The 21,178-nt window shown below is 42.6% G+C and overlaps 1 protein-coding gene across 3 annotated transcripts in view; it reads right to left on the minus strand.

Annotated features, from left to right (window-relative positions):
• Nucleotides 1–21,178, minus strand: part of abca12 (ATP binding cassette subfamily A member 12) — an 89,180-nt gene that overhangs the window by 35,651 nt on the left and 32,351 nt on the right. For all 3 annotated transcript variants that reach the window (XM_088605789.1, XM_088605788.1, XM_088605787.1), the window contains exons 20-37: nt 18,915–21,161; nt 17,639–17,742; nt 16,052–16,128; nt 15,611–15,786; nt 14,534–14,664; nt 13,411–13,553; nt 11,487–11,660; nt 10,822–11,027; nt 9,954–10,105; nt 9,460–9,559; nt 6,821–9,232; nt 6,197–6,300; nt 4,441–4,547; nt 3,430–3,689; nt 3,252–3,328; nt 2,682–2,812; nt 1,980–2,150; nt 1,636–1,800 (exon numbers count right to left, since the gene is read on the minus strand). In XM_088605789.1, the coding sequence (XP_088461915.1) occupies nt 1,636–1,800; nt 1,980–2,150; nt 2,682–2,812; nt 3,252–3,328; nt 3,430–3,689; nt 4,441–4,547; nt 6,197–6,300; nt 6,821–9,232; nt 9,460–9,559; nt 9,954–10,105; nt 10,822–11,027; nt 11,487–11,660; nt 13,411–13,553; nt 14,534–14,664; nt 15,611–15,786; nt 16,052–16,128; nt 17,639–17,742; nt 18,915–21,161 (6,937 nt within the window). The remainder of the gene's footprint in view (nt 1–1,635; nt 1,801–1,979; nt 2,151–2,681; nt 2,813–3,251; nt 3,329–3,429; nt 3,690–4,440; nt 4,548–6,196; nt 6,301–6,820; nt 9,233–9,459; nt 9,560–9,953; nt 10,106–10,821; nt 11,028–11,486; nt 11,661–13,410; nt 13,554–14,533; nt 14,665–15,610; nt 15,787–16,051; nt 16,129–17,638; nt 17,743–18,914; nt 21,162–21,178) is intronic.

Genomic DNA, 21,178 nt, shown 5'->3' on the forward strand with positions numbered 1-21,178 from the left:
TCACACCCTGTACAAAGAGCACTCCATCACACACTGCACAAAGAGCACTCCATCACACACTGCACAAAGAGCACTCCTCACACCCAGCACAAAGAGCACTCCTCACACCCTGCACAAAGAGCACTCCCTCACACCCTGCACAAAGAGCACTCCCTCACACCCTGCACAAAGAGCACTCCATCACACGCTGCACAAAGAGCACTCCATCACACCCTGTACAAAGAGCACTCCTCACACCCTGTACAAAGAGCACTCCATCACACACTGCACAAAGAGCACTCCCTCACACCCTGCACAAAGAGCACTCCATCACACCCTGTACAAAGAGCACTCCATCACACCCTGTACAAAGAGCACTCCATCACACACTGCACAAAGAGCACTCCTCACACCCTGCACAAAGAGCACTCCATCACACACTGCACAAAGAGCACTCCTCACACCCTGCACAAAGAGCACTCCTCACACCCTGCACAAAGAGCACTCCATCACACACTGCACAAAGAGCACTCCTCACACCCTGCACAAAGAGCACTCCATCACACACTGCACAAAGAGCACTCCATCACACCCTGCACAAAGAGCACTCCTCACACCCTGCACAAAGAGCACTCCATCACACACTGCACAAAGAGCACTCCATCACACCCTGTACAAAGAGCACTCCATCACACGCTGCACAAAGAGCACTCCTCACACCCTGCACAAAGAGCACTCCTCACACCCTGCACAAAGAGCACTCCATCACACACTGCACAAAGAGCACTCCATCACACACTGCACAAAGAGCACTCCATCACACCCTGTACAAAGAGCACTCCTCACACGCTGCACAGAGAGCACTCCATCACACGCTGCACAAAGAGCACTCCATCACACACTGCACAAAGAGCACTCCATCACACACTGTACAAAGAGCACTCCTCACACCCTGCACAAAGAGCACTCCATCACACACTGCACAAAGAGCACTCCATCACACACTGCACAAAGAGCACTCCTCACACCCTGTACAAAGAGCACTCCTCACACCCTGCACAAAGAGCACTCCCTCACACACTGCACAAAGAGCACTCCATCACACGCTGCACAAAGAGCACTCCATCACACCCAGCATAAAGAGCACTCCATCACACCCTGTACAAAGAGCACTCCATCACACACTGCACAAAGAGCACTCCATCACACCCTGCACAAAGAGCACTCCTCACACCCAGCACAAAGAGCACTCCCTCACACACTGCACAAAGAGCACTCCATCACACCCTGCACAAAGAGCACTCCTCACACCCAGCACAAAGAGCACTCCCTCACACACTGCACAAAGAGCACTCCATCACACACTGCACAAAGAGCACTCCATCTTATCCATCCAGTCTTACATCAGATTTTTTGTACAGTTTCCTCTATCTGGACATGGGGACCTGGTTTTCATTCAAACCCAGTTTCTAACTTCTTATTTAACAGATTCCTGAAATTAGTTAAAATTGTATTATGTTCATAGGTAATTGCGTCAAAGCATTCAGGTCTGAAAGCATCTAGAAAGGCCAAATGAACAAATTGTTGTATCTATTGCCACTATTTTATGTTTCTCTTACGCGCAAGGCAAAAAGAAAAATGCATGCTGGAACGTACTGCTCTGAACTCCGGGTTGGCAATTAGATTGAGCTGCTGGACCGATCTGAGATATTGCATTAGTACTTGAAGCTGCGGGAGCAGTTTGTTCATCAAGCCCAGGAACGCTTTCAGAAGCTGCATCATGACGCCAACCGTGTTCTGCATGTCAGAGGACATCAGCACCTGGCCAGAAACAAGAGTCAGCATGCACCCAACATCCGCAGGAAAAAGGAGCACTTCAATATCAAAAACCGATAACTGATAAATTAAAATGTCATTTTAAACCTCTATATTATAAGACCTTGCCCCATTTACTTGTTGTATAAACACACAACAAACATACACAAAGCACAAATAGCTACCCTGTAAATGACCGTTTCCAGATCCAGGTTGTGGAGAACAACCACCGCAAAATTGTACCACTGGACTGGGGAGAAAGTGCAGAAGGTCCTGAACACCAGCTCCTCTGACTGGTTCAGTCCAAGCTGGGCTGGGTCACTGCAGTACTGAAGATTGGTCAGCCAAGCCAGCATCTACATTCAAAACACAAATAAAAGCTCTGAAACCACTGGCACTATACCTTCTGAAGAAAAGTGCCAACTCACAGACATATACTGTACAAATCAATATCACACAGACACATGGACACACCTGAAGAAATATTACACAGATATATGGACAGATCTGAAGGAATATTACACAGACATACAGACACACCTGAAGAAATATCACAGAGACACACAGATATGATATGAAGAAATGTCACAGACAGATATTTCAGAAAACAGAAAATAAGAAACATGACATTAACTCTAACAAACACTACTCCATTGTGAAATGGAAGAAACTGTATGGGATAGTTATTTCTTTATGCAAAAAGAAAAATGTTAGCACCATGACATTTTTGGAAATTCCATTGGTGACCATCATGGCATGGGAAAATCTGTTATTTGATGCCTTCCCAGAAATCGAGACGCACAGGCAGACTTTGCTCCACAGTCTTCAGTGCTGCTTGCTGAACTGCCTGTGACCTGGCTCTGTGTCGGACCTGCGTGGTCACTCACGTGTATGCTGTTGTTAGGGACCACTGTTAGCAGCATATCGCTGATGACCTCAAGAGGAACCCCTGTCAGGTTGTGTAGTTCAGATGCAAAGTCTGTCTGGTTTCGGAACAAATTGAACACTGTGACCGAACCTGGGGAGCAAACATCACACAACTCATCATTACTCAATACTAATCATTACTCATCATTACTAATCATTACCAATCATTACTGGCTATTGAACTACAGGCGAAGTTTTTCTCCTGTTTTGCGTGGAATTAAACATCAGAGAAGGATCACATAAAATATTCATACATTCACAGATGTTAGTATTTATGTGTTCTAAACTATAAGTATAAAATATAATATTCTCTCTTTTTCAGGTTGACAATCATATACTGTATACAGATTGTATATGTATCTGCGCACTGTATGCAATTAAATTACAAGGTCTAATCAACAGCTCTTCTGTAAATTGCTTTGCACTATTCATGTACAAGCACTGCTTTAATGTTGATGCCCTTAATTTCATTTTGCCTTCTAAAACAGTTAAGCGCAGCACCAGCCCTGAGAAGCATGTAGATACTGTACCAAGTGGAGCCGTGCTGATGTTCAGGAAACCCAGGCTGCTCGTGTTGATGCCCAGGTCACCGATGATGGAGGAGATCCTGAAACACAGGCACACCGTCAGCACTGAGACCACCGGACACCCGCAGCATGGACCGAAAAAGAAGAAAGAAGACAGAGAGAGAAACGAGTGGTTACTTACCAGTTGGTGTTGACGTCATAGGTGCTGGGGTCCCCGATCAGGATGTTGTACAGGTTCTCTGGCATGGCGCTCAGGTTGGTGGGATGGTTGAAGCTTGAGTTCAGGAGGCTGTGAGACAAGCTGAGGACAGCGTGCAGGACAGGAAGGCCAGTCCGGCACAGCAACCCCGGGGAGAAAGGACTCAGGTCGTTCAGCAGCTGCCCGGAGCTTAATTTCTCCAGGTCACACACTGAGGATCTCAGCCGCTGCACTGCTACAGTCTGCAGACAGACAGAGTTCCAATCAATGACACACTACCTGTCTACATCAAAGCCCTGTGCTCCAATTAAGAATGAGGTCAAATTAGCCTGGCTTGCACAGATGGGTTCATTTCTTCAAAAAAGAGGTGTGAGGGCACAACCGCAAACGTTTTCACATTGGTTAAATTTAAACAGACGTTTCCAAAGACTTGATTGTTTTTTAAGCTGAGTGATTATGTTTAATAGTGCTGTACACTGACTGCAACAGCACTACTGCTCCAAACTCGCGCTGCAAACCCCATCTACTCCAAGAGCTTTTAGGAAACATAAGCAAACCACCAGAACTGCATGGCTGCTGCTCTTTTAAGCAGTCATGGAAAGTCTGTCAGCAGCTCCTAACTCTGAAGCCTAAAGATGTGCGGGGCTTGTGTCAGCACCACTCTCTGGACCTGTCACTTCACTCATGCAGTGCCTGGCATGAAATCAAGGTCCGGCTCGTCATTGGACAAAAACACAGTGTCTGATCTTCCCTTTTTGCAAACTGAGGATCATATAATGTGTTGCAAAATACTTGAAAAACACTATGAGCTCCATGGGTTGGTTTCACAAACAATGATCAGATATATTCCTAGATTTGTTTACCTGAAATAACAACAGATCTGTAGGTCTGTTTAATGAATTATATAATCCACTATTTTTAGAAGGTGCTTCAATTGCTTAGTTGTGCAACTTGAGCTGTACTATTTTTTTATTAGCCAAGTGACATCCTCACCTTTGTTTCCAGGTTCTTAAGAGCCTCAGAGATGTTATGTGTCTCCCAGTTTGTCAGCAATACTGCGGAGAGAGCCTGTTGTGCCTCTGACAGCACAGTCAGGTTACCTGGAGGGGTGAGAAGGGGTAAAAAACAGGAGCGAGAATGTGAGAAGGGAGTGATGCTTTTCCATGGGCTTCCTCACAACACCTCCAATATGAAGGGATATGCCGGTCAAAACATTTCAAATATCATATAACAACTACGACTAGAGGATTCCAAAGCTAGAATGTGTTACCGAGAAACACGTTGAATTATACAGCAAGAATGAAGAAAAATGTTCATATTGCATTCATCAGTTATTCAAAAATCACATGTCACATGTCACATAAATGAGGTCACATGTCACAAGACAAATTAAAATGAATGAGGATCCTGTTATGTGATTGTACATCATGTCTTTTTTCCATGTGACTGGCAGACTCTCAAATCAAGATCATGCATCACACAGCAACAATACCACGAGAATAGCTGCTGCTAGCTCCAGTGACCTGCAAGACTTCATTTTTTGAACAAAAAGCAAACATGAAAATCCTGTCACGTCAACTAGTCAACATTCCTACAATTGTGACAAGAGGGCACATGTGCTACACGGCAGGAAATTAACAGTAGATTTGATGGAAAAAAATGATAGAGGAGCTGGGCCTTCGCACAAATGTATTTATCATTATTAAATCAATACAGTTAATACATTAAAAGGGGCCACATAGCAAAAAAGAAAAGTGTCAAATTCAGTTTTATTCCGATAATGAGATTTTTCTAGATTGTTCTTATGACATTGGTTAAAGGTCTCTGTGCTTAATTGAGTATTTCTAAAGCTGCATTATTTGGTTTGAACTTGTACAATGCACAGAATGTACCTCCTCAAAAAACATCATTTGACATTGAGCACAGAACCATAGAAACACAGAGACTCTGGAGAGGGTTTTTTTTTTGCTACTCTGTTGTTTTATTGAACATGCTGCAGGAAATGAAAATGATTTTAAGATTTTTCAGACACGACTGGACATCTGTGGTTTCAAGGAGAGCTTAGGTGTGCTCTCAATAAAACAGTTTGAGTTTTATCATTGAGCAGTTAAGCTAGAAGACACACACAACTGCTCTGGCTGCTGGGGTGCCCATAGAAACAAATGTAGTTCCACTGACAGTGTGCACACTGTTGGCCAAGATAGTTCTCTATTTTCACAGAGCTCAGTTTTATCACACTCAATCCACTCTGTAAAGTAGGACGAAAAGGAAAGTGGGTTGTTGACCCTTCTTCAAATGTGCGAAGTTGTGTTTTTCTTTTTTTTATTTCTGCTTTTCAGCTTGGAATTAACTTCAACTTGTTTTCCTTGCAGCTCACACACATAATACAGCTCCCCTGTCAAATCTGTAGATTCTGTACTCAGTTCTCTGGAGCGACAGTTTTTGTTGTGACATATGTTAAGAAAAGAATTAGCAAAACAGAACAAACAGGTTGTGTGAAAGTTAATATGGGCTAGCACCATTTTATAGGAAGACAGAGATAAATGAGTAAATTATGTTATTATATCTTATCTTGTTCTTATTATTATGGGTGTTCATTCTAAAATGCATAAATATATCTGCATCACTAGTGAAAGTTAGCTGTGACACACTGATGAGTCTTAATTAGGGCAAAACAGTTGCACAAAGCTTCTCCCACAGCACTGCGAGAGCTACTTAATATTCATACCCATAATTAATTTAGATTTACCTTGTATGTTTTCAGCCAAGTTCTTGGTCAAGTTCTTGATCAGAGGTGCATGGGGAAGCTCTGATGGTACCAGAGCCACAGTGTCCACCAAGACCTGCAGAAGCCTGTATCACAAAGCATGCTTCTTTAGACTTTTAATCGTATATAATGGAGAAAAGTCCATTTGGCAAATTAACACAGAAGAAGTTGAGTGGCAATCAGAAATTCAGCTGTTAGATGTGTTGCCAGGTTGACAGAGGCACACATAACTCCTAGAGATCCCGGTACAGTAATCTATAGTAAATAAAAAAGCTGTCCCAATCATCAAGTACTATACAATTACAGTCCACAGGTGCTGGACAAGCAAGACTGGAGTTTAAAGAAAAGCCACAGTTTTTGTGTCAAACCTTCACTCGAAGAAGGGTTATATGCTAATTGAACTTGTAAATTACAGCTGTGAAGACTACAATTCATCAATCTGCTGGAATATATTTTTTGGGGGGGATTACATTTAATTGACTTTGCTACATTTTTTAACAATTTCTGCAAGTTGGAGAAATATATTAAGCTAGGATTAAAATCAATTATCTCAAATTCGCTGTTTCCTTGACTTAGCAATAACCAAGAATAGGTCAGAATACTTACTCATCCACCCAGTTTGTTGAGTTAATTTTCCGAAGACTGTCAGCGTTTGCCTTTATGACTTCCAATACCTGTTTAATTTCATTCATCTCATAACTGCTGTTGGCCAGCCTCAGGATGCTCTGCAGCTCCCCGACAATGAGCATCGTAATGTTAGCAGTTTTGGACAAATCGTCGTCATTAGATGAATAAACCTGCAAAATCCTTTGAAGGGTGTCTCTCAAGTCATTGAAAGTGCTGCCAACTGACTGAGAGGCTGGGTCCGATTTCACTCCCAAAATTTTCTGCAAGGAATCTGATATTGCAAAGCTGGTGGCCAATATAGTGCTTGAGTTGCTGGTCTTATTCAAGAAAGTGGCTAACATTTCCAGGATCTGGACAGAGACATTCAAGTAATGGATTTCCTCAGGGGGCAGTAAGGGTGATAAAATATTCACCATCTGCTGCAGTGGACTAAGCAAAGTGACTATCTGCAAAGAGGAGTTATATTCAAGGCTTCGCCAAAGATTACTGGACAGCAGCTCGGAGACATTGAGTAAGCCCTTGACCAGGTTGCCTGCTGATGTTTCCTTTGAAACTGGGAAATCTGTAAAGTTAAGCACAGCCTTTAGGGAGTCTGTAACTGTCCTTAAAATGGTGAAGAAATTCTTTGTGATTTCAGTAGCATTGGAAATATTTGGAGTGGACAAAACACGGAGAAGAGTTTCATTTATATAGAACCTTTGCTCCTCGGGAAGATATAAAACTAAGCCTCTAACCAGCCTTTCTGCAGATTTTAGCTTGTCAGAAGCATTTGTCAGATTGTGCGTGGAGACTGAGAGATTCCAGAGAAGGTGTGTGATGACAACAGGGTCTGTGATGAGAGGGTTTAACACTTCTTTAACAGTTTGTCCAGTTGGAAATGTCACATTACCTACATTCACTAGGAGGAGATCAAGTGAGGTAGCAATCATTTTGGTGGAATTCACTACATCCTCCAAGTTATTCGGAGTATAAACAAGATGTACAAAGCCTCTGATCATCTGCACTGAAAGGTTTAAATACGTGTTCTGCTCAGGGGACAGGAATGAGCTAAAAACTGCAAGTGTTTGGTCTAATGCCTTCAGATAGGCACTCACACCATTCTGTGAGCTTTGCAAGGCCTGGGAATTTAAGAGTTCTTGTAGAATTTCAGACATGTGGATGTAAACTTTGATTTCATTGGAGATGTTCATGTTCTGGTGCAGCAGGCCATTCATGGTGGAGAGAATTGTTACAAAGAAATCAGTGCTGTTCTCCAGTTTATTCTTAGTTATGTTGACAATAACAGCGCTCAGCTCCTGGAACGTTTGACCCAGCCTCTGTGCATAGTCTTCAGGTGGTTGCTTTAAGAAAGCATTGATCAAGTCTGTCAAATTGCTGAGGCTCTTTAAGATTTCCTTTAACTTAGCAGGGTCCTGCTGAGAAACTTGGCTAAAAATCTCAGTGTACTTTTCCCATGGTCCAGACCTGGTCATGTACAAGAGAAGATTCAGCATAGTCTTGATGGGATTATTTTGGTTTGGATCTCCAGTCATGTTCACAAAAACATAATCCAGGACTGAAATTAGGCTGTTGTCTCTCAGAAGCCTTTGGATTGACATGATAACGTCATTGACATTGGATGGCGTCGAAAGCCCTCCCAGTAAGGAGAGGTAATTGAGGACGAGCTCCTCCATGATCTCCTGCGATTTCCCTTGCTGACTCCTCCATAAAGTCTGATGGTCCTTGATGTATGAGATTATGGTAGATATTACCTTGCTGAAGTTGGAAGACCCTGATGTGTTGAACTGTGCAAATCCAGTACAACTTTCTAGAGCATCCACGGATAAGTCAACAAAGAGTTCATAACCAGATGGGAGATTGAAGCCCATGTCAGTGATAGCTGACAAGATGGCCTTGGTTATTCTGCACAGCCATTGAAGAGCCTGAACCACAAACGTCATTCCAGAAGAATCTGTGGTTTTCCACCAGCTAGCCAGCTCAAACATCCTCACAAACATCAGTTCTGTGCCATTTGCATCCAAAAAGTTGTCAAGGATGCTGAATGCAAGAGACCCATTCTCTACAACTTCCAGTCTTATCATTTCCCTTATTGCATCCTTCAGAAAGTTATTGGCATACCGACCATCAAGTGAAGCATTGACGACAGCTGCTTCCCAGGCTTGATGTAGCAAACTGATGTTCCATTTTGTCCCCACATAGTGTAGGAGGGTCTGTAGAACTTCTGCCAAAAGCTGGGATGACACTGTGTCATCCTCCAGAAGGAGATTCAGGGTAGCCGTGACGAAAGGCTCAACCTCTTTCCCATCAAACTGGATTCCAAATTCGACTTGGCCTTCTGCAGTGAACGCACTGTTGTTTTGTACAATATATTTCCAAGTTCCTTCAAGCAACCTGAAACATAAAGTGTAAAATAAAAATACGGTAAGGTTTTAAAACTATTTCCCCAGAAAGGGCATAGTCAGGTTGTTTCCTTAAAATGGAGAAAAATAATGAAAAGAAAAATAATAAAATGTCCTAAATCGCTGTTATGCAATGAATGCTTCATTCACAGTGCTTAAGGTTAGAACAGTGTGCAGCACACTGAGCAGTAGTGATGAAATGAGGGAAGGAAACCTTACATTGTAGTAAAATCTGGATTGGTGACAATAGCTCTAAGAAGCGCGTCTTCAAATTGTGTGCCGTTAGAACTCCAGATCTTGGAAAACGCCTTCATGTTACCTGAAAAAAGATAAAAGAAACTTTAAGTGTACTGTCTTTTCTGAAAACAATGTCATCTATACCATCACCATGTTCCATAAACATAGGTATTACTGTCAAATCATAATGAAATCTGTCTGAGAAAGTGATTCACATTATGAAGTTCGTTTTTCTCCGTGAGCCATCAGATTGTATTTTAAATATCAAAATTTTGTTTCAGTTTATTCAGTTTATCTTAAATAATTTGCTGTGCAGTTATAAAACAAACATAGGTATAATTCTGAACTGTGTAGTAGAGCATCATTATCACTCAATTTACAATAATCTTTGTAAATAGTTTGTTTCTTTGAGTTTGACTGAAACAAACAGTGGAGTGTAGAACTGTGTCTCAGAGTGAGACAAGCTGCTGACTGACCATGCAGGGAGGTGCAGTTCTGCTCCCAGGTGCTACTGTTCTGGATGATGTAATTCACTATCCACTCCAATGCGTCCAGGTAGACTCTCATCCCCGGGACAGCTGCAGTGTTGTTCAGTAAGGGCTTCAGAATGGATGACACAGCCAAAGTGCTGAAGGAAAAGAAGGAAGTAGCTGATTGATCTGAGCAGTAGTTTCCATCTGTGTGTGCATGGCTTTTCTATGGGTGCAAATATTTTTCGTGAGCAATCATGGTTCCAAAAGAACTCTGGATTAAAGCTACAAAAATTAACAGACATGGCTATTATTGTCATTGTAAAAGCCTATAAGGCAGTCAACAAGGAGTAGGAATTATGGCTCTGGACTTGAAAATTTGCAAGTTCAGATCCAGACTAGAGCACTTGTGTTGTACCCCTGAGCGAGATATTTTGTCAATTTAGATAGACGTTCAGTCAAATGAATTCATAAATATATTAATGACCCAGAAATGAAATATAAAGACTGAGTGTAAGGGAGTATTGCTGCTTCACAGTACTGGGTCACAGGGTTCAATTGTGGGCCTGGGGTGCTATCTGTGTGGACTTGTACATTCCCCTCTGGGTCCTCCGGCTTCCTCCCACAGTGCAAAGACATACTTGTAGGTAAACTGGCTTGGGAAAACAGGCCCTGCTGTGAGTGAGTGTGTGCGTGTCTGTCTGCCCTGGGGATGGACTGCCCTGCGCCCCTTGCTTGCCTGGACAGGCAATAGGCCCCCCCAACCGAGGTTTGGATGGATGAAGTGTACAGTAGGGGGGAATTAAAGAACATACAGAAGGGTAGAAGACTAAGGGGAATGAAGGAGGAAGAAGAGAAGTGTTGTCTATCATACACATGGGAGGCTGAAAGACGTTTCAGCTCTTCTTTGTTGCTGACGTTGTTTGTGGCTCCGTAGCCCAGCAAGTCTTCAGTCAGATCCCTGTAGAGCTGCCTGACACTGAGCGAGTAATTCTGGGCTGAGGAGAACAGGGTCTGCAGGGTTTTCACTAGCTCTGCTGCTGTGATGTTGACATCTTTTACTACGATCATCCCGACCTTCTGCAGGAAGAGAAACAGAACGTGATTCACCTAGTGACACACACATTCACTGACTGTATTCAGTACCTACACGTTTCAGTGCAGAAGCTGTGTTTTATAAATTGTTGATCTACACTGCTATCTAGTGGAATTAACATGGAAGTGCAATATTACAGAAACTACTGGAAAAAACTGTTCCACAAATACTTTAATACAGCTCCTTAGCATTCCTGTTAACATTTAATACATTTTAATAAGTAAACTATACTGTACACTGAAGAAAATGGTCATTTTATTTTTTTAGGATGTCGATCAGTCTTTACATGGAGTTTAAATGTTTTTCTCCAATAGAGTATTGGTAAATGCAGTTTTACTACAGAAGCAGAAACATTGATCACAGCTGGAGACTGAATACAGGCCTCAATGTTCCCCTGAGAGGGCTGTGAGCATCTTGGTCATGCAGAGAGAGAGCATACTCACAGTGCGGTTCAGGAGCTGGCTGATGCCACTGGACACAGAGAGGACCTTCTCTGACACAACGCCAAGGCTGCGGTTACACCACAGCTCCACCCTGCTGTCGCTGATCCCCAGTGCCTTGCTGATATTGCCTCTGGCAATGTCTGCACAGCTCACCCCTGGTGCTGTCAGCCCAGCCTGCAAAGACGACACAAGAGAGGAGTACCTGCCATACAATTCCAACCACAGACAGCTTTGTCACGCCCGACATCCCTCCCTAGAGGGCGCTCCACTGCTCCCATTATTGTTCGTGTGATTAAGCTCTCCAGGTGTACCCTTTTAGTTTTATTATTTAAAGACCAGCTCCTCCGGTCCTCGGGGCTCATCATTAGGGTAAGATGTCACGAGGCCCGCCTAGCACCAGGAAACCCTACGTCCGTCTCCTGAGGGCATAGGCCTCATCCCCGACACCTCCCGCTTCATGTGCACTGTCTCACGGACTGTCACTATTATTTTGTTCACTATTAAACCCCTGTGTGTTCCTGTTTACCACACCTCCTGTTTTCTCCAGCTCTTACCGCATCGCATAGGGTCTTCTACAAGATCTGACACAGATTTCAGTCCGTGTTTGTGACAGCTTACAGTGAAATAGATGACCCTAATATTGGGAGACAACTTCCTTCAATGCTTGCTGACAAAACCAGGCCAAAAAATGTGTATGGTTAAAGTATAATACCCAGTGTAACTGGCTCAGCCACTGGATATAAAAACAGAGGGATGATACTTTATCAGGGATATAAGATTTCACATCTTATTTATTGAATTGTGTTGCCTAGGGAATTGTACAAAAAGTATATAGTGAACACCTACCTCACCAGCCTCCAGCACACACCTATGCGTTTAAAATACAATATACCCCTCCATTATCAGAGAGCCATTTATTTCAAAAGAGGGTCACAGCAATCTCGATGCACATGATGGAAAGCAGTACAACACCCTGGACAGGATAGCAGTACAGTGCAGGACACACTAATGGACAATTTAGAGACGCCAATTAACCTAGCAACACTTGGTATTGGGAGGTTGGAGGAGACACAGTGAAAACACAGTGGACACAGGAAGTTCTGAGGACAAACTCCACACAGAAGGTGCCCCAGGGTACAATCGAACCCAGGACCCAAAATGTTGTGAAGCAGCAGCTCTGATCATTATCCTGCTCAATACATTCATTGTAAATATTCATTCTGAATATATGAACAAGACCTGGGTTGTAACAGAGATATTGAACTCCAGCCCTGGTTAGCCTTCTGTCTTTGCTGACAAAGCTGTGGTTGTACTGATGAACAGCTGTATTCACCCATTTTCTCTTTCCCGGAATACTAGAGAAATCTAGGTGTCACAGACGCCGTGCTGGCCTGACACACGAGACGCTGCTCCCTCCACTGTTTCACCCTGTTAAGCAGGGCGTTTCCAGAACTGGGGATATTATTCACAAACAGGTTAGATCGAAAATAAAGGTATCAAGATAATGGTGCCTGGGACTGAGTGGGAGGGCTGACTTCAAAGTCCCACAGAAAAGAAAGTTTTCCTGTGTCCTTGTTTTCATTCAGAGGTCGGCTCCGAATTTCTCCAGATGTTTGGTATTCTAAGAGTTAGTTATCTCACCTGCCCTTTACTCAAGACCGACTCAAGGAGCTCTACAGAAAGAACAAAGCCAGGATTCCTAGTGGCAGCCCTCCAGAGCAGCTCACAACTATCTTTCCCCTTTCAAGAGGAATGCATTTCACTTCCCAGCAAGCACATATAAGGCTTACAGTGAAACAGCTGACCCTGATACTGGAAGACAATTTCTTCCAGTTTGCAACTGGCATGTCCAAATACAGTAATGGGCTGTTTGAGGCTTCTGAGGTTTTCTTGACGTAATGGCATCCTGCACAGTGAGCCTTACCTGTCTGATGATGTCACTGGTGTCCAGCACTGCCTGAAGGACCGAGCCTGCCCAGCCTGTGTCATTCGCTCCAGCAGAGCCCATGGCTTGTCGAACCTCACATGTCAGATTTACGAGCGCCTCCTTCAAACTGTCATGCAGCTCTGAAGAGAGCGGTAACAGGGATCGGGGATTTTTCACTTATTTTCAATGTTTTTATTATTTTCAATGCTTAGATCAAAATTCAATCATTAATCTTAACTAATTAAAAATAAGGAACGAGAAAAAGGTTTATTCCATGCTGGAAAGAGAAGAAAAGAAATAACATTTCGTCTGTGAAGCCTTCTTCGGGTGTCAACTGAAGAAGACACCCAAGGAAGGCTCCACAGCCGAAACATTGTTTCTTTTCTTCTCTTTCCAGCATGGAAAAAACCTTTACCTGCTGTTTATTTTGACGCAGTTCCCTACTTGAACTATAATAAATCATATCTGCAGTTTACATGTAGGAGGTGACCCACTTCATCCACCGCCACTGAAGGGCAGCTCCCCTGATGCACCTGTATCCCGGCTACACAAGCCGATCAGGCGGATAAGTGAGGCACTGTTTCCAATTCCAACTGAATTAATGAGACCTCCAGGGACATCAGATTGTGTAAGCCCAGGGTGGAATTTAACCAGTACACCCCTCTGTTACAAAGAGTGCCAGGGGATCTTTAATGTTCAAGCAGTCAGGACCTCAGTCTAACATCGGAAAGACCGCACCTTAGTAGGGAGCTGGGTTTGGAAACTCGGGTGCAGAGGAAACGGTACCACCAATGGAACATTCTGGTCCAGCTACACCACTTACAGTAGCAAACGTCCCTTTGACATCTCCAGTCCCAGGACTGACCAGGCTCAGAGGTTGTGATGCTGCTAGTGTTGGTAGCTCTCTCTTATTTCTTATTAAGCATATCCAGCACATAATTTTCCACTAGTGATAGAGCATGCATAGTTTCCAGATATTTCTAACAACTGATGCATGCGGTAATGTTTTAAAGATATTGCTTATAAGGCTTGTAAAAGGTCTTTATTACTTATTATTATTGTTATACTAGCACATGACATATACGGCATTACTGGAATATTTTCTGATGTGTGGGATCACCTGTTTCTGCGCAGAAGATGCGTATAAGCAGCTTGACAATGTCCATATGCGCTGAGAAGAAGGCCTGCACTCTGCCCCAGGCGGGAGTGTCCCTCAGGATGGACAGGGTGTAGTTCAGAAACTGCCCCAGCCTGACACAGAAAGAACAGCTCAGAGATCAGGACAAACACACGGCTGTCTTCGGGTTCAATTCTAACACAGGCGGGTCACACACAGCAGCTGTGGATTAGAATCAGAATATCAAGTGGCCAGGTGGGATCTGGGACAGCCTGGCTGTTCAGGGGGGTCCCTGTCCTGTTTTGGGGATCCCCCACCTACAGGCTTCCAGTTACATCATGGAAGCCTTAACTGACCTGATAAGAGGATTAAATTGATCCCTGTACTTGTCAATCAGTTCCCTCAAATGTTAAATGTTGCATTTTAACTACAAGGGTTTCATAAGTAATTTAAGATCCCCAACATCTGGGTATGAAAAACAAATTCAGAGGCTCTAGTCAAGCACTCCTTTAGGTCAGTTAAGGACTCGATTGAGTAAAGAGCTGGGTTGCAGGAAAAACCAGCAGCTGTGGGTTTAGGGGTCACCAGGACCAGGGAACAGAACCCCTGAATTAGGTCAGTTATAGCCAAATGAGAGAGATCAACAGAAAATCCTCCGTTAGTGCCTAGCCCTTCTTAATACATTTAAAAATGAGACCTGTTTAGAAGAAATTATTTTATATAAATATGTACTTTAGATCAATTAAATGTCTAATCATGTGTCATCATGCCAGCTCATATTGTGTTGGAAATGCAGGGTGATGGAGTGGCCCCAAAAGATGTAGCAGTGGTCAGGGATCTGAACTTGTAACTGGATGGTTGTGGGTTCAAGTCCTATATGACACACAGCTGTTGTATCTTTCAGCAAGGCTGTCCCAGTGAAATACCCAGTTGTATAAATGGGTGCAAATGTAAGAGACTTCAGACAAATTAATTAGTAATAATCAGTAAGGCCTCCATTATCTCCACCTGGATAGGAAAAGAGTTATTTTCCCTCTGCAAAGATGTAGCAAGACAATTGGCACAGCACTTTGAACTCACGTTTCCCAGGAATCCTGATGGTCTGCTCCAGTGATGATGTCCAGCAGGACAGGGAGCAGTGATTCATTGAGGCTGCTAGTCCAGGTCTCTCCATGGGGGAAGAGAGAGGACAAAGCAGGGAACACAGCCTGAAGCAGCCTGCTGCCATTCTCACTGGAGATATGACTTATGAGCACCTGGAGACACAAAGCAGTAAAACAAAATAAAAAACAGATGAAGCCTTGCATGCCTCCATCCTATTAAATACCAATGACAACCCAGATGCAGTCACTGCACTTGAATGTTGATGAATGACACTTTCTTTGCCTTTGGCCTATTAGAAATTATGGGTCCTGAAGTTTTATTTTTTAAATGAACAAATACAGTTGTGAAGGCTGAGGCAGAATCTGATGTTGTGTGTCTTGCATGCTGTACATCAGCGTACTGTAAAGAACAGCTTACCCTCTCAATGATCGTGATCACAGTGGACATATTCATGTCTAGCATGTAATCACCTCTCCATTTGAAGACAGTGTTTCCTGTTCAAGACAAACAAAACAATTAAATAATTATACAGAAGTATAAAAGCTTTACAGTTCTTCTCTAATTATTACTGTTGAAAAGAGATTTTAAACATGCAATCCATTAAATATATATAACCAAGTCTTTCACTATGAAATGCTTACACTTTGGCTTAGTGAAGAGAACATGTAATTCACAATGAAATACATACAGTAGGACAATTATCAAACAGAACAGATACACGTATATGAAATTTAATTTTATTGGATTGTACAAATCTGCTCATAAGAGTATAGCTTCAAAGACAATTAGAATTTTTAACTGCATGATTGTTTTGTTTAATGTGATCAGGTAAATACCTGTTTTATATTTCTTAGAAAATCCAATAAACTGTGATAATATTTTAACAATTTAATAAAGACAAGAACAAAAACAACACTTGTATGTTTCTGTATTGCACTTTTCTTCTCAAAGGATGCCAATGTGCTTGATCTACAAGAGGGGACTCAGTTCACCCACCACCATCACCTGGGTGAGCTCTGCACCAGTAGCCTTGCTACACAGGTGGAGGTGTGAGAAACCGTGTCACCAATTGAATTAAGGAGGAACATAAGAAAATTCAAACTCAGATCAGAATTTTGGCAGGGTACCAAAGTTAACATTAACTAACAGACACCTTTAATAATGAAGAACTGAAGATCTTGTTTTAGCATTTTATCAGACAGGTTAGGGCACTTCGTTCCGCACAGCGTTTGACTAAGGAGCAAATTTGTACCCTGTTTTCAATATGTCCTCCTTCGAGTTGGCTATACTCATTAAGCATGGTAACTGATGATGAAAACCGAGGTTTGCCAGGGGAAACAGGATACATTTTTGAAACTGTTGCCTTTAAATCCTGAATGGTGTGTGAATTGACCCATCACAGGGAAAACACTCCTGGATTCAGACAGATTGAATGGCCGAGGTCAAGCCAGTTGGAACCTCCTTCACTCTGGAGTCAAACTCCCCTCACAGAACAATCTTGGTGCATGGACACCTCTGTCATACAAATTTCAGAAGATACTGTATAATTTCCACCCTATCAGTATAAGGAGCTGTAGTACTGATCTCATATATAACCTTTCAAAACATTGTATATAATGATTTTTTTCTTTAGAGACTTTAGCTCTGATCTCTCTCAACTTCACATTGAGTGGTATCATCAATTAAATAAGTTGAAACATGTCAAACAAATGGAGAATGGCAATGTACCACTGCACGTTCTGCCCTTGTTCATGTGAAGTTTCCCGGGAGCCCCAGTTTTCTCCCAACTCCAAAGGACATGCTGGTCAGGCTGACTCAGGTGTCTCTAAACTGGCACTGTGTGTGTGTCCTCTCTTGGAATTGTGACTATCCAGGGCATAGCCCTGCCCTGTATGACCTTCTGAGATAAGCTTACCTGGAATTAATGGCTCTCTAATAAAGGATGGATAGATGGGAAAAAAATGATAACTGGATAATAATTTTCCTGTGGCAAGAGCTACGTACCTTTGCTGTGATCCAAGAAAATGCCAGGGATATTCTGAATGAAACTCAAATCCAGTTCTCCAGTATTGTTAAAAGATAAAAAGTGCCAGAACTCGTTAAGGATGCTAAATGAAGTCAGCAAAAGAAACAGTTAGCATATTAGCGATCAAACGATTCTAGGTAGACAAAAAGAAACTTGGATGTATGTTTCTATATAACGAAAGAGCATTGCTGTCACTAAGGGAAAAAAATCCCCCCTTATCTCGTAATTACAAGATACATATCTCATAAGTACGAGATAGCAATGCTTACATCAGTGTATATACAACCCATTACATGGTGCACTGAACACATGTAGAAGCTACAGTGAACTTGGCTGGCACTTTCAGTTTAATGATTGTGTCCAGCGCTGCAGAATTTGTACAGATTTTGACTGGGGTTTAGTCATAATGAAATCTGGCCATTTTTAGTACATATGAACAGAAGCATGAGGACCAGTTTTGTGGGATTTAAAGATCAAAGCATTGATGGTTCCGTTATTAACAGTTACGCGTGTAATCATTTCCACTGCTTAAAACTGTAAGTCCGCACGTAGTGATTAGGTATTGTAACAGACACAGCCGACACCACAGGTTGTGCGAGCCGCTTGCCAGCGCAGTGACGTCACCGCCCTTCACTGTGAATAGTGACACTGGAGACCTGGGTTTGAGCCCCAGCAGTGGAGGACCAACCTGAGGCAGGAGCTGTGATGGCGCAAACCCATGAGAACCCGAAAGCGCTATAGTATTAAAGGAATAAATTAAAGGTTTATTCCATGCTGAAAAGAGAAAACAACGTTTGGGCTGTGAGGGCTTCACAGCCGAAATGTTGTGTTCATTTTTTTTTCTTTTCAGCATGGAATAAACATGGAATAAATAAAGAGAAAAAAGCATGGGATAAATAAAGAGAAAAAAAAAGAAACACGACATTTCAGCTGTGAAGCCCTCACAGCCCAAATGTTGTGTTTCTTTTCTTCTCTTTTCAGCATGGAATAAACCTTTAACGTGTTCCTTTGCAGCCTATGCATGCTGGCGTAGCTACCTACTTGATATAGGTATTATACGACAATTGTTGTGCTATCGCGTGAGCGCATAAAGTACACGAGAAATACTAAGTCATAATTACGAGATCATTTTCTCGTAAGTATGAGATACGTTTCTCGTAATTCCGAGATAAAGGTGAGGATTTTTTTTCCTTGGTGGCAGCAATGCGCTTCTGTACTATATCATTGCACGTAGATTAAAATAGTCTTACTTACATCTGATTCCACACATCGGAGGGATCAGCCTGAGAAATGGTCTCCAGGTATATCCTGACAGCTTGAGTCATGTGCAGCAGGACAGATGAGACTGGCTGTGGGGCCAGAGCTCTGACCAGGTTCTCCACTTTCCCAATGACTTCAATGGTGAGGTTGCGCGCCTGGTCAATGTCCAGCTCTGAGGACGGGGAGGCCAGAAGCATGGAGCCCTGCAGCACATCCATCACATCCCTGACAACAGACTCAGGCACGGGGCCTGTGAAGACACTGGAGATGTTCACAAGGACATTGGCTAGGTCCAATATGGCTCTTGAAATGTCTGTGCTGTTAAACTTCCCTGCACTTCCTGTCTCAGATGCCAGGTTTTTCACCATCTGTGAAACCTCAAGAATAATATTTAGATGGGCTCTTTGTTCAGCAGATAGAAGAGGCTCCATTGCTCGGACTGTGTTTTCCAGGTTTGTCAGCTGGGACAGAAGACTGAAAGATGTCTCGTTCTTGAACAAGAGGTGAGAGATTGCTGAGGTGAAGGGGCTGTTTTCTAGCCACAAGTCAGTAACATTAGAAAAGCTCCTGATAATCTTTACAAAGTCAGCAACCTTGTCTACCAATGTAGAATTAAGCGTCTCTTGTCCCATGTACTGTGCTATGTTTCCTAGGAAATCAAGGTTAGAGTCAATCTGATCTGTTAATAACTGCAGCTGTGGTAAAACAGCTTCTACAACAACCTTTATGACCGATCTCAGGTCTGATTCATCAAGAGGAAGCTGGATGGACTCAACCAAGCCTTTTGTCTTATTAAAAGCAGAAATAATACTGGATGTGATCTGAATATTGGAAACAATTTCAGATAAGGTCAGTTCTGTCATTTTGAAAAATGGATACAGTCTCTCAGAGATGTTCCTACTGAGAGTTATATCCTCCACTTTTTTAAGATACCATTCAATTATTTCTAGGTAAAGTGTGACATTTTCCATGCTCTGGTTGCTGTGGTTTGTGCTGTTCATCTCAAAGTAAGGATAGGTTCCATTCATGAACAGTTGATTTAACTCATCCAGTAATTGAATTCCAGTATTAAAATCCCCTGGATATTCTATGCTCAGCTTCTGTAAGTTTATTTTTATTATCTTCAATGTATTGACAATTGATTGAGAAGTATGCCTGATCCGGTTCACTTCAAGTCCTTCCTGTAACAACAGTGAAGTAAAGCTGTGAAGAGCTTCCAGCTTTTTTGCCAGGACACCTTCCCTGTCGAGTTCTTTTATCCAAATCTCCAGAATGTATCTCACAGTCCAGAATGTGTCTTTTATTTCCTTTGGCATGGGTTTTGCTACAAGGAAATCGAACACATTGTAAATGAGCTTCAAAGTGCAATGCAGGGAGCTGTTAGAGGTCAGATTATAACACTCTTGAATGCTGACAATCTTGTTCAGTTTTGATACCAATTCAGACACGTTGGAAGCTCCAAGCAGTTGAACAATGGTGTTGAGTTCAGTTATGTTGAAGTTTGATGACTCTAGTGTCTGCTGTAGAGACGTCAAGCTGAAATTAGATGAGGTTGCAATTTGATTGAGAAAGGTGAGTGTCTGGATTATTGTCGTTTGTGTACATGACATGTTAGTAGAGTTGTCCCAAGGAAGAAGCATGGAAATCAGTTCTGCAGTGAAGATGAGGGACAGGTTTCCCTGTTGATCAAAGCTGAAGAAAGAGTTATTGACATGGATGGCTTGCCTGAGCAGAATGGACAGGCTTCCATTGTTAACTTCCTCTAAAACTTTTGCTACCTCAGCCAGGATGTGTGACGTTTCATTAAGGAGAACTGAGCAGTTCAGCTGGCTCTCTGTGCATGAGGTCACTACCTTGATCAGCTCCTCATACTGCTCCTTAACTGTCCCAGGCAGGAGTACAGTAAAACTTTGAAAGAAGGACATCAAACTGTCAGAAGAGTTGTTAAGCTTCTGTAGACTCTCTGGGGAGAGGAGAGGGAGAACACGCAGGGCTAGTTGTTTGAGATCAGAGCTGAGCAGCACAGAGATATTGCCTTCCAACTGGACATAGGGGCCGAGAATCAGGAGCTCAGTTTTCATGTTTAGAGCAGAGATGAGGAAGGTTTGTAGCTGTCTGAGGTATCCTTCTACAAGAACCTGCTGAATGTTTCTGCTTTGAGCTTCATTTTTGAAAAACTCTGAGATCTTCAGCACAAAATTTGCCAAACCAGATATGTTCTGATGAGTGTCATTAAAAATGCTGAAATAAATCATACA

Source organism: Lepisosteus platostomus, chromosome 14, assembly GCF_059453375.1.
Source record: "Lepisosteus platostomus isolate fLepPlt1 chromosome 14, fLepPlt1.hap1, whole genome shotgun sequence".
Taxonomy (NCBI): Eukaryota; Metazoa; Chordata; class Actinopteri; order Semionotiformes; family Lepisosteidae; genus Lepisosteus; species Lepisosteus platostomus.